This window comes from Mauremys mutica, chromosome 23, assembly GCF_020497125.1.
Source record: "Mauremys mutica isolate MM-2020 ecotype Southern chromosome 23, ASM2049712v1, whole genome shotgun sequence".
NCBI classification, from domain to species: Eukaryota; Metazoa; Chordata; order Testudines; family Geoemydidae; genus Mauremys; species Mauremys mutica.
The window spans coordinates 8,927,164-8,941,191 of NC_059094.1; the positions used below are offsets into that span (position 1 = coordinate 8,927,164).

The 14,028-nt window shown below is 53.5% G+C and overlaps 1 protein-coding gene across 2 annotated transcripts in view; it reads right to left on the bottom strand.

The window, feature by feature from the left end:
• Nucleotides 1-14,028, bottom strand: part of PTPRU (protein tyrosine phosphatase receptor type U) — a 277,217-nt gene that overhangs the window by 17,012 nt on the left and 246,177 nt on the right. The window contains exons 26-27 of one of the 2 annotated variants that reach the window (XM_044998066.1): nt 7,610-7,750; nt 1,986-2,111 (exon numbers count right to left, since the gene is read on the bottom strand). In XM_044998066.1, coding sequence (XP_044854001.1) covers nt 1,986-2,111; nt 7,610-7,750 — 267 coding nt within the window. Of the gene's footprint in view, nt 1-1,985; nt 2,112-5,337; nt 5,563-7,609; nt 7,751-14,028 lie in introns of those variants that run through there. The other variant, XM_044998067.1, reaches the window with a different exon arrangement.

Below are 14,028 nucleotides of genomic sequence, written 5' to 3' on the forward strand. Positions count from 1 at the left end.
GCAGAAGGGGAAACTGAGGCACAGGGCTGTGATGTGACTTACCTAAAGTCCCCCAGCAGGCCAGTGGAGAGCCAGGAGCAGAAGTTGGACCTCAGGAGTCCCACCTTATCCACTAAGCAGCAATGCTTCCCTTAGTAGCAGCCACGGGGGCCGTCTCCCTGTCCAACCACTGACCTCTTCTGTCTGTCTGCGGTGTGCCAATCAGCACAGTGCCTGGGCATGCGATGCCAGCTCTGCCATGTCTGCTCTAGATTAGTTCTGAACCTTGGCTGAGGTAAAACCCCTTCCTTGGAGAACCGCCCCCACCCACAAACACAGTGTGGAGCCAATCCAAGAAGCAACGCATGTGCAGTGACAATCTCCCTCCTGACCGCCAGAAAGGGAAACCCAGCGCTGGCCAAGAGCCTTTTCACGTATCAGACTCCAGCCAGCCAGGTAGTGATGGCAAAGATTTCTCCTACGTGACCCCAATGCTTTTCCCGGGATCACGCCCCCCCTGCCAGCTGTGCCGTCCAGTGACCTCCCACAGGGCACAAGGGCTAGTGCTTTGGGAACCTTTTGCTAGTTTAAAGATTCCACTCCTGCCCCCTCTTCGTGGCCTGCCCTCCCAGTTAAATCCACCCATTCTCCTCAATCTCCTCTCCGGAAGATCCTGTCCCTCCCTCCATCCCATTCCTTGCCCATCTTGTCACTGTATTTTCCTTCACACAAGGGTGACCAGAAGTGGCCGAGGTGCACTGCGAAAGCGACATGAAGTACGTTAAAGGCCCTGTGGTCTTTTTCTCAGCCTAGCAGGAAAGCGGCTCTGTTCTGCCGGTCCCACTGTAGCAAGGACAATGATTCTGGGGGCTCTCCGTCTCTGTGGTGTGGCATAACCTGACCACCGGCTGGGACCAGAACGCCCTTCCCCTAATGCACAGAGATGGGTCTGAGTTCAGATGCAAACTCGTCACTTTTAAATTACTTTTCCCCCCTTTAAGGCCCTTTACAGAGCAATGCCAAGTGGCTAAGGGCTCGTCTACACAACCAGATCATGGCAAGCGGGGTGGGCATCTCCCCCCCACTAGCCTGCCGCGCTCTGTCCGTGTGCACCCTGCTGATGTGCGGACGGACACACACAAACACGCACACTGCGCCCTTTGAGAGAGGACTAGCTCGAAGCGCATTAACAAACGGTTCATGTGCGTCAGCCGGGCGCACACGACAGTTGGGAGAGTGTGGGGTAGATTCACATCCCAGCTTGCCGGGAACTCTACGTTCGCGTCGGCCAACTCTTAGTGGGAATGTGGTCATTGTGAATCACCCAGCGCTGGCCACGTTCACAGAGAAGCTCCTAGTCCAGTGGGTGAGAGTCTCTCCCTTCCTGGTTAAGCGTCTGATGCGGCTCCCACTGAAACAAATGGGCGTTTGGCCAGGAGTGGGACCCATTTGATTCCAGTCTGCAGCTCCCCTCTGTTTGAACAGAACGGCTGCAAGGAGACAGACACTCCAGAAGGCTTTGGCTTGTCTTCACGAGGACGCTTTGTCAGCAGGAGAGGGCTGGGGACTCACGGGGGCTTATGTAACAGTCAGGAGAAGTCTAGTGGCAGGATGCCACACCACCAGCTAAGGGGTCATTTAACGCAGTATTCAAGTGAAATTACCCAGCTACATAAGGCCGCTCTCTGGGGGAAGGGGGCGTATTTCTAACGGCAGCATTTCTGGGGCTGGATGTGCACATGGCATCTGGATTTGCCGCCTTCTCCTCTTTTTTGTGCTCTTGAAAACACAGTGAATTCCCTCACTCAGGGGTTGGCTTCAGCATCCAGCTGGTGCAGTCTCTCCAGTCACTCGGGAGCTCCCTCCCCTGCTGCAGGGTACAGCCTGGAGCTCCAGGCAGAGCGATCCTCTTGGAAAGGTGAATATCTTTAGCTCAGCTAACACCCCCCTCCCATCCCCACACTACAGCACCCTGGCATGACAACCGGATGCGCCCCCCTTCTCACCCGTGTGATGTTCTGCACCCGGAAGAGGCGAGCAACGAAATCCTCATCCGCTGATCGGGAAACATACTCCACTTCTATGGGCCCATACTGCTGGAGCCCTGGCTCCGGCCAGTACTGTAAACAGGGCTGCAGAGAGAGGAGAGAGACACAACGGTGTGTGACACGCAGGCGGGCGCGGCGGAGGGCATCACGTAGGGCACCATGCGGGGGCGGGGGACACAGGGTGCTGCACAGGGACACGGGGCGCTGGCATGTGGCCCAGGGGCACAGTGCAAGGTCCCCAGGCAGGAAGACACGACACCGGGCAGCAGGTGTGGGACGCGGCACTAGGGTGCTTAGCACAGGCCACGGAGCGCAAACACTGCCCATGCTATCCGCAGCACATTGCTGGATGGAGCTGACCTCTCTATACCGATAGGTCAAAGGTCAGAACCTGCCCTCGTTTACACTCCCGTGGGTCCTCTCCAGACGTCGCCTGTGAGAAGTCTGCTGGGTGGGGTCACGCAGCGCTGCCCGCTGGAGCAAGGTTAGCCCCACCTCTGCTCCCACCCCAGCGGGGTGGGGCTGAGCCTGCAGTCCACTGGCTTCAGTGGAAGTATGGACAGGAGGACGGGAGAGCCAGGCCCTGAGCGATGGCCACAGGGGCGGCTCCAGGCCCTAGCACACCAAGCGCGTGCTTGGGGCGGCAAGCCACTGGGGGTGCTCTGCTGGTCGCCGCGAGGACACGCCTGCAGGAGATCCGCCGAAGCCGCGGGACCAGCGGACCCTCCACAGGCATGGCGCCGAAGGCAGCCTGCCTGCCGTGCTTGGGGCGGCAAAATGCCTACAGCCGCCCCTGGATGGCCATGTGTCACTTTGGATTTTATCTCCCTGAAATCAAAGGGAGCTTTGCCATGGACTATACTGGGGCTGACTCCAGGTATCTGCAGCTCGTGTAGACACGCCTGAGCTGGCTTTGACCTAGCTAGCGTGGCTACAGGAGCAACAAAGCTGAATCGTCACAGGCTGCCTGAATGCCTGGGTATGCGCTTGGGCGGCTAGCCTGGGCTGCCACAGCTTGCCTGTTGTTCCTCGAGCTCGCGAGCTCAAGCTAGCTCCGGTATCTCTACACGCACTGCAGCCACCCCTCGGACTGCAATGTAGACGTCAGATCAAAGCCTTCCCAGATCCTTGGTCAGTTCTGCACCTCCTCCCCCGGCGGGGAAAAGCAGATCCTGGCTCAGAAACCACCACAATGGCCAGGCAGGGCAGACGTTCCGGGGGGACTGGCTGCTGGCAAGGCCGCCTGGCATTGTTCTCTCTCGCGCCCAGGAGCGCACTTGATGTATTGCTCAATTCGAGGGTCGTGGATGCGATTGTTTTCACACCACGCCAGCCGGGGAGCCGACATCAATAGAAAAATATACGAGGTTTGTCACTGCACTTTAACAGAACATTTAGCATTTCAGGCCGGCCGACGGCCTGGGCCTAACTGCATGGCAAATGTGTTTGAGAAATAATTGGCTATTAATAGGGGCTATCAATCTCCGTGATCTCTAAGCCTTCTAGACACAGAGCTATAATTTGGATATTAAAACTTCTTTCAGCAAGCCATAGTTCAAGCGAAGGATTTACCCTCTAAGTCACCTCTCAAAGCTGCCTGCTGTAAAGGCTGATTTATTAGCTGTGGGTCTTAAACTGGTAAACATATGAAAGCCAGCACCCGGACGCCGGTGAAGAACCAGCCCGAGAGGCGGCAGAGGGGTGCAAGGAAGGAATACGGCAGGTAGAATGCACCAGGGGAAGGTACACCCTGCACACCCTGGAGGCTAGGCTGGCCTTGCTCAAAGGAGAGGAGACCGTGTGGGAGAGCCGCTGGCAATGCAGGGTGGGGCTGAAATGGGGAGCAAAGCGGGGAGGGGGGGAGACGTATGGGCACCTGCAGAGCTGAGCTGGGGACTTGTGCCCAAGGGAGCCGTGAGATGCTGGGAACGAAGCAAAGGGAGGAGATGGGGAAGCAGAAATGCTGCCCCCGCTCCTGTCCCAGTCCCTCCCTAACGCCATGCCTGGAATTCCTCTGGCTTTGGAATGGGCTGGCATTACGGACTCCGACTGCAGAAGCCAGGCCTGGATGGGCCGGCGGCGGAGGGATTAACTGCATAATACGTCAGTGTCTTTAGAGGGCCAGATTTGGAAACGGGTGCTCACATTTCCCCCATAATGCGTGTGCGCACATGTAAATGCAATTGCACGTGCAACATACACCGTTGTGCACACAAGTCCCTGTCCTCCGCCACAGGCAGACATTTTTGCAGCCACTAGCGTCTACAAATCTTCCCTACTGTAGAAGACTGAGTGGGGGTGGGGATCAGTTGTTCTCCATGTCCACAGGACAAGAAGTAATGGGCTCAGGGTGCAGCCAGGGAAATTTAGGTTAGATAATAGGAAAAACTGTAACTAGAAGGGGAGTTAAGCTCTGGAACAGGCTTCTCAGGAGGTTGTGGAGTCATAGAATCACAGAATACCAGGGTTGGAAGAGACCTCAGGAGGTATCTAGTCCCACCCCCTGCTCAAAGCAGGACCAATCCCCAGTCCTAGTCATTGGAGATTGTTAAGAACAGGTTGGACAAACCACCTGTCCGGGATGGTCTAGGAGGTTAACTTGGTCCTGCCTCAGCACAGGGGGCTGGACTTGACAGCTGCTCGAGGTCCTTTCCAGCCCGGCATTTCTATGATTCTAAGTACATTTTGCTACTGCTCTGACATCTCAGCTAGATCAGACAGAAACGATCCTAATGCCAGTGTGTAATTCCATGGTCTGCCCACACGCGGAATACTGCGTGCAAGAGAGATATCAGAACTGGAAAAAGTACAGAGAAGGGCAACAAAAATGTTAAAGGGTATGGAACAGCTTCCGTTGAGGGGTGATTAAAAAGCCTGGGAAGAGACGACTAAGGGGGATATGATCGAAGTCTATAAAACCATGACTGGTGTGGAGAAAGTGCATAGGGAACCGTTCTTTACTCCTTCTCAGAGCACAAGAACCAGGGGTCACCCACTGAAATTAACAGGCAGCAGGTTTAAAACAAACAGAAGGAACTACTTCTTCACACAACACACCGTCAACCTGCGGAACTCATTGCCAGGGGATGTTGTGGAGGCTAAAAGCATAACTGGGTTCAGAAAAGAATTGAGAAGCTCATAGAGGATAGGTCCATCAACGGCTATTAGCCGAGAGGGTCAGAGACACAACCCCATGCTCTGGGTGTTCCTAAGCGTGTGACTGCCAGAAACTGGGAGTAGACGACAGGGGATGGATCACTTGACAATTGCCCTGTTCGTTTCATTCCCTCTGAACCATCTGGCACTGGCCAATGTCGGAAAACAGATACTGGGATAGATGGAGCATTGGTCTGCCCCACTATGGCTGTTCCAAGGGCTCAATCCTGCAATGTGCCAAGTGTCTGCAGCTCAGAGAAAACCGTGGGTGGCAGCGTGGGGCAAGGCACTGGATCAGGAAACCTGGGTTCTATCCACTGACCTGCTGCGTGACTTTGGGAAAGTCACTTCCCCCCTTTCTGTGCCTCAGTTTCCCCATCTGTAAAATGGAGATATGATACTCACCCACCTTTGTAAAGCATTTCAAGGCCCAGGGATGAAAAGTGCTCTACAAGACCCAAGTATTAGCATTAGTGGAGCTGAGATTAACCTCTCTGTCCCCCCGCCTCCTCTCTAGCAGGGAGATTCAGAGCAGGCTAAAGAACGGAGCTAGCCAGAACATTTGATTTCACAACGTACTGTGGTCAGATTTCCCCTTCTAGTGCGGGATCGCTCCCTGCAGTTGGGTCTGCAGCGCTCTATTCCTCCAGTACTCAACGGTCCTAAGAGTGATGGAATCCCCAACACTCAGGAAACAAGATCGCAAATTCTTTGGGGAAGGGACCAGCTTTTTGTTCTGTGTTTGCACAGCATCTAGCGCCTGGGCCATGACTGGGGCTCCGAGGTGCTACTGCACTACAAACAATTAATAATATTTCACCACTATTCCCCTTCCTTAGGAAACTAATCCAGCTTAAGAGATTCTCCTGCCAGGATCAACCTTGGTGTTCTACTTCTGCTTAATTTCAGATCATATTAACGTCCCTCCCGCAAGGACCCTGTGGATGCAGTGCCCCTCTTCAGAGAAAAAAATAGGAACATTGTATACTATATAATACCTAGTATATAGCTATATATAATAGAGAGAGAGAGAGATGATTAGCTATAGAGATAGATTATCGACCTATCGATCTATAAATATTTTACCTGCCTATTTAGCTCAGTGCAAGTGTCAGACAAAGGAAGGTAGAACTTCATTTGGGGCCATTTATTCCATTCATCTGCCTATTTCCTGTGAACGTTACAACTGCAGTTTTGGGTCATTTACATTAAGTGTCTGATTTCGACTCATAAAACAATCCGGTTAATGAAGTCTTCTCCAGACATCCATTAAGAGTCTATAATGCTAATTTTATGTAAAAATCCAGTAAGTTTCCTCATCGAATTAACATTACAGACCTGTAATGGGCTCTTAAATCTGCTCTGGCCTCGGCAGGAATGTTCTAGGAATCCCTGTAGGGGTTGGTACACCGGGAACGGTTCAAATGCTGCCTCCTATCCCAAGGGTACTATTTGGTCCCCTCTCTACGGTGGATATGTAATGGATAGCAAATCCCACCTGGTATGGCAAATTCATACTGTTAAACCCACAGGAAGGTCGTTATTAGAGAGTATCAATTTAAAAAGCAACATTTGCAATCCTCAAAAGCTCTTGGTAGAATTACAGGTGAGTGTGTAGGGTTTGGAATGCGGCCTCCTCTGGGGTGGAACAGCTGGCTGACAGCACACAGGAACACCACCCAACAGCTGAGGGTAGGGAATGAAGAAGAAAGCCATATCTCCTTGGAGGAGAAGGGTGGTCTTGTGGGTACTGCTTTGGAATGGATGTCAGTGCTCAGCTCACTTCCCAGCTTTGCCACAGACTCCACGCGTGAAACTTGGGCAGATCACTGAATCTCTCTGTGCCTCAGTGCCCCGTCGATAAAATGAGGATAAATACAGTTCTTTTCTCGCACCCTTCCCCTTGTCTATTCAGCTTGTGTGCTCTTTCCATGTGTTTGTCCCATGCCCAAAACAACAGGGCCCTGATCTTGGTTGGGGTGCTGTAATACCAATGTAATACGATGGCTAAGGAAGTGCCAGACTCCCCATCCCCCAAGGCTGATTCACTGAGGAGAGCTGCTTACTGCTGTACCCAGCTCATGTGTTTAGGCTTTAGCTTCCCTATTCTGTGTGCTGCATAGGGAAGCTGACCAGCTAGCTCTGTGCAGCAAGTAGCATGTTGCAGAGAGCATGAGGACACGCCGGGCCCAGGGAGGCAGGCCAAAGGCCTGCATTTGGGAGCTAGTGGTCCTAGGTGTAATCCTCGCTAGTGACCCCACTGGGGAGGGCGGGGGTGGGGAGGTTACATCAACAATAACAACTGAAGCTGTAGTGCTGTTTCGGTGGGAGGAATGCAATGACCCAGGCCCGCAGAAACCCAGACTCGCCGCAAGGGTCAGCGGCAGGGCCGGGGCGATGTGGGGGGGTGCGTCGGTGCCACTCACCCAGGCGGAGTTGGACTGGTTGAGCTGGTTGAGCATGACGATGGAGGTGCAGCCGTAGTCGTACACCAGTCTCCAGAAGTCGGCGGTGGTGTTCTGCAGAGGGTGCAGGGTGACGACGAAGGCCGCGCTCTTGGTGTAGCTCTGAAGGGGAGCAAGCAGGAGAGGACCACGTGAGCTCCTTAAAGCAACACAGAGCACGGTGGGGTGGGGGTGGAAGTAAAGAGCGAAAGGGCAAGGATGGTTTTGTGGCTAAGGCTGAGATGCTGGAGATCAGGCCCCAGCTTTACTGCAGGCTCCTTGCACCTCCCAGACTACACCCAGCGCAGAGATCTGTGGCGGGAACGTCCTGGCCAATGAATAATGCCGTCTCAAAGGCCTGATCCTCTGATTCAATTCACTGATGGGACCCTACTGACCGCAGCGGGCATTGGACCGGGCCTCAAACCCCCGTGCAGCGAACAGAGCCGTGTGTTGCATAGGGAAGCTGACCAGCTAGCTCTGTGCAGCAGGTAGCGTGATGCAGAGAGCATCCGTTTTTGGACGGGGCTGCGAAACCTGGGCCCCGTGAGGCAGGCTGCAGACGGAGAACGGAGCCAATGTTCCGACTGTGCCTTTCGCCCTGCAGTGCCAGTAGGGAAAGAAAACCAAGCCCATTGGATCCTTGCGACAACCTGAGAACTCCCTAGCCCTGATCCCCCCCCTTGCCTACACTGGTGTAAATCAGGAGTAGCTCCATTGAAGCCAAAGGAGCTACACAGTGGGGAACGGGTGCAAGGAAGAGGAGAATGAGACCCACTAGACCCTGGGGTTTGTCTGAAACAACTGCTCAGGGGACCAAGAAAACTCAGCAACGTTGGGGAGCAGGGTGTTCTCGTAAAGTGGAACAGAGCTGCACTCGAAGGCCCAACTCGGATCTCAGCTACGCCTACATTGCTTTAACGTCACTGACTTCGTGGAGCCACTCCCGATCTACACCGGAGTGTGCGAGAGCAGATTCATGGAGCCACCCCTGATTTACACCGGAGCGTGGGAGAGCAGATTCATGGAGCCACCCCTGATTTACACCGGAGCGTGGGAGAGCAGATTCATGGAGCCACCCCTGATCTACACCGGCACGTGGGAGAGCAGATTCATGGAGCTACTCCTGATTTACACCAGAGCGTGAGAGAGCAGATTCATGGAGCCACTCCTGATTTACACCAGAGCGTGGGAGAGCAGATTCATGGAGCCACCCCTGATTTACACCGGCGCGTGGGAGAGCAGATTCATGGAGCCACCCCTGATCTACACCGGCACGTGGGAGAGCAGATTCATGGAGCCACTTCTGATTTACGCCGGAGCGTGCGAGAGCAGATTCATGGAGCCACCCCTGATTTACACCGGCACGTGGGAGAGCAGATTCATGGAGCTACTCCTGATTTACACCAGAGCGTGGGAGAGCAGATTCATGGAGCCACCCCTGATTTACACCGGAGCGTGGGAGAGCAGATTCATGGAGCCACCCCTGATTTACACCGGAGCGTGGGAGAGCAGATTCATGGAGCCACCCCTGATTTACACCGGAGCGTGGGAGAGCAGAATCAGGACCGAAAGGTTTGCACATATTGAAGGTTGCCCAATCAGGATGGCTTCTTGTACAGGTAAATAAGCAACAGGGGCCAGATCCTCATCTGATATCAATCAGGAGGCTCTATGGACTTCAGTGGAGCTGTGCTGATTTACACCAGCTGGGGATCTGGCCCAAGGACCTGTTTTCTCTGCTTTGTCAAGCTTCTTCTCAGCACTTTAGGGGCAACGGGGAACCTGGCTCTCAGGGCAGGTCTGAGCCCCGGCAAGGGTTGCTCACGCCTGCTGATGACACTCCCAAGGGTCTGCGGGCAGCTGGGCGTAGCGAAGTGCGGCACACAACGGGCGCCACTCTCCCTTGTGCCCGCCAGCCCCAACGCACACACACATCTTATGCAGGGCCACGTGTAAGGGGGCGCAGGAGCTGGGCAGGGTGGCTCTGTGCCAGCCGGGAGCTCCGCCAGGCCGGGGCGTTCTCAGTGCCCAGCTCCACTTTTGGGGGCAACACAAGGGCATGATCGCACTGGAGAACCAGGAGTGAGGAGCCCGATTCAGATCTCCTTCATGCTGCTGGAAATCAGAAGTTAACAGAGGGACATGAATGCAAGCGATGCGAGAATGAGGCCCGAGATGCCCAAGGCCCTTGTCCTCATTCGGGGCTCGGCTCCAGCAGGCCGAATGGTTTAAAAACGCGTCTTTACGTTATCTCAGCACCTGGACGTCCCTTGGGGGGACGACACTTTTCCCCCTCAGATCTCTCAAACACAGAGTTTTATTCACCTCGCTGCGGGGGGGAGGGGGGAGGAATCACCTCTAATCCAAGCACCAGCACGAGAAATGTCCGCCCAGTGGATTTTTTTCCCCCCAGAAAGTTACACACTCGGCGTAAGCGGGGCGCAGAACGAAAGTGCCTCTCAGTTTTGCTCTCCCGAGGCTGTAATCTCTCTGGGGGCTGGAGGGACGCTTAGAGGCAAGACACCTCTGAGGCTTTGCTACTTGCAAACATTTTCTGAGGGTGAAAAAAAGACCCCGCTCCAAAGGAAACCGCGCTGCTTGTTAACACTTCAAAAGCAGCAAGTGCTTTTCGGGGCACCTGGCGAGAGAGAGGACAGACAGTGGAGTGTTGTCTAGCTCCTGTTCGCTGGTTCTCCACCCCCACTAAAGGACCCTTGAAACAACACTGCGCACAAGCGACAAATTCTCAGCACTCACAGAACATCTTTGCGCCTTCGGATTTCTCCTTGAGCCTTATTTTTCCAGGCAATCTCCCTGCCCCCCAGGGGATCTGGGCTTGATTAACGTCTGCTGCCTTAAGCCCCGGGGGAATTTTCAAAAACGGAGGGAGGAGATGATCATTTCAGAGATGGACCTTTGCGTCTGAAACAGCTTTCTTAAAATGAGTCCTTTTAAAACAGTGTTTCTCAAACCCGACCCAGAAGGGGGTTGCAAGACTATTGTAGGAGGGTGTTGGGAGCGGCGGTTGCTGGTCGGACGTCCAATTCCGCAGGCAGTGCTGCTGCCAGCAGCAGCACCAAAATAAGGGTGTCACAGTATGGGGTGGTGGTGTCACAGCCTGAAATGTTCTCAAAGGGAGTTCCAGCAAAAAAAAGTCCGAGAAGCCCTGCTCTAAAAAATAAAAAAGCAAACCAAACGCCCACAACCGGACACGGAGAGAAGGAGAGCATGGAGCTTGCAGGGAAAGGAAATCTGGGGGATCCCAGAAACCAGGAGCTGTGTGGGGCAGAAGTGAGGGTCTCTAGCACCGTTGCCTCTCCAGAGGAAGAAGTTTCAGCTAATGTCCGTGTCGTACGTTTCCACAGTGCCCAAGGATTCCATACCGCGTAAACAAGTCGGCTGCTGGCATGGAGCCATTTAACTGGGCACAGAAACATGAAAAACGAGACTATACGCTTCTAGGCCTTGTCTGTGCCTACCCAAGTGTGTCGGTAATTCCACTGAAGTCAATGGGATGACCTGTGCTTAAAGTTAAGCACATGCTTAAGCACCTTGTTGGATCAGGGCTATCTAGCTCCAACCAGGGTACTGCTTAGCTTCCAGGATTATGCCATCTGGAGCTTTTTCATTCTAGTTCACACCAGTCTACGTCCAACCTAGGCTGGGAGCGGCTGAGAGCTGGGACCGTTTGAAGACCGTATGGCTCAGCAGAGTGGAGGAAAACTCAGGAGCGCCTTGTGGTTAAGGCTGAATTTCGCCACTAATAATGAGCGTAAATACAAGTTACGCGGCTGAGACAGGATAAACCTCATGACAGTAGTTACCAGGCATCTGGTAGAGCTGCGTGGAGAAAGTCATTCTGTTTTGTGGAGGATTTTGATATTTCGAGAGCTGGTTACCACTGCGATACGGAAAGAAAACCAAACATTTTTAAATTCTCCGTGAAGGGGAATGGAGCTGTAGATCTTGGGAGCCCTGGGGCTCCTGATGTCAGGACAGTCTGCCTGGCTGGCTGCCCCAGAGCTGCAGACCCTGGAAGCCTGGAGGTTTCTTGACCTGGTTGCCATGGGAACTCAGTTGAAATTGAAACGTTTCAAGTTCAATGAATCATCACATTCTGATGTGTCCCATTGGGATTTTTCTGGCCAACTCTAATATTTAGGGAATCTTGTTAAATGCTAATATAGCCCCAGATCCTCAGCTGGGATAAAAAGCACCACAGCTCCATGGAAGACAATAGATTTGGGGGATGGCGGTGAACAATCAGCTGAACATGAGCTCCCAGGGTGCTGCTGTGGCCAAAAAAGCAAGGGCAATCCTGAGATGCATAAACAGGGAAATCGGACAGAAGAGTAGAGAGGTTATGTTACCTCTGGTGTGACCATTGCAAGAATCCTGTGAGAGGGTTCAGAGAAGAGACACGAGAATGATTAAAGGATTAGAAAATCTGCCTTACGGTGATAGACTCAAGGAGCTCCATCTATTTAGCTTACCAAAGAGAAGGCTAAGAGATGACTGGATTATAGTCTGTAAGTACCTACATGGAGAAGAAATATTTAATAATGGGCTCTTCACTCTAGCAAGGAAAGGTCTAACACGATCCAACAGCTGGACGTTGAAGCTAGACAAATTCAGCCTGGAAATAAGACCTACATTTTTAACAGTGAGGGGAATTAACCATCGCAACAATTCACCAAGGGTTGTGATGGATTCTTGACAATTTTTAAATCAAGGTTGGACGTTTTTCTAAAACAGTGGCCCCCAAACTTTTTCTGTCTTGCCTCTCCTCCCCCGAGTAATGGAATCTATCTGTGCCCCCCAGGAGCCACAGTCGGGGGGACCAAGCCGTGCCCAGGGCCGCAGCTGGGGGCTGAGCCGTGGCTGGGAGCAGAGCCAGGGACGCAGGATGGGGCCGGAGTGGAGCTGGGGGCAGAGCAGGGCTGGGTGACGCTCCCTCCCCACCACCCGTGGGGGCTGGCCCAATCCCCCCCGCACTCCCCGAACCTTCCTCTGTGCCCCCCAGGGGGGAGCGCCCCACAGTTTGGGGACCATTCCTGTAACACTAGGGATGTTGGGGGGAAGTTCTTTGGTCAGTGTTGTGCAGCAGTTTGCCTGGATATCACAATGGTCCTTTCCGGCCTTGGAAGCCATGAATCTCTGCCCGAGGGTCACGGCTCTCCTCTCCCACAGCTGCCAACAGCTTTCTCATTGCTCGCCCGCCTCGCGATCTAAGTAACAGCAACACTCGCTGCTCCCGAGCAGCCGCTCGAGCACTGAACACGCACTCCCACGCCCCCGGAAGGCGTCTCTCTCGAGATGCAAGCGCCTCTTTCCGCCTCCTCGAAGGAGCTCTTCACCTGCCAAGCGACACGCCAGACGCGAAGTGCCTTGCGAGACGGCGGCTATCCATTCTCCACTTCCCACCTCATCCCGGCGACACCTCGGCAGCTTTCGCTTTCAGTATTGCCTGCGCCTTCCTTCGGCTGCTCTTTTGTCAGACACGTTTGCAACAACACCGTGTGTCACTTCAGCTTGTGCTGTGGCAAGTGACTTCTGTGCATAATGGGTTTCCTTCCCCCGCCTGAGAAAAGGGGGGGAGGGAACCTTCAAAGTTCCTTTTCTCACACGTACGTCACTGACTCGTCTTGCGTGCTAACAGAGCGACACTCTTCCGCGCAGCGGGTGCAAACCAACGTGAGCAGAGCTTGTTGCAAAGAGGGTGTCGGCTTTCCCCTCTTGTTCTAGCTGCTCCCGGAGCTGGAGCGCTACTTGTAGGTATTCGCAGACGAGTTTGGGCCACTTGTGAAATCCGTTGGCGAGAGGCAGCAGCCATTTCATCCCCACAGAATGAATGGGACTGGTTAGGACATTGGACCGGGGCTCAGAGGAGTTGGCTTCAACTCCCAGTTCTGCCACAAACTCCATACAAGACCCTGAATGTCTCAGTGCAGCAAAACTCATCTGTCACGTGGGGATAATGATACTTGCTTTCTCCCAGCCGCTGTCTGTCTTGTCTGTTTAGCTTGTAACGCTCTTCGTAGGCCTCACGTGTGTCTGTCCAGCACCTGCTGCAATGGGGCCTTGATCTAGTCTGGGGTCTTTTGGTGCTACTGGAATCCCAGTAAATAAATAAAATAATCTATTAAAGAGAATCAAAATTCCTAGTTCCCATTGAACACACTCGGGCAGCTCAACCCTTCTCAGAAGTACAAATCAAACAGAAACCTCTTAAAAGAGAAAATGTTATTCCCCTGGATCCCAGCCCGCTGGTTCCAGTGAGTCCTCTAGCAGTTGTATGATAATGCCTCCACTTAACAGATGCTCCCTTTTATCTAGTCGTCTCTCTCTTGCATGGCTCCTTGTGGTGTAGCGCGAGGCTGCTCCTTTATCCCTGTGAA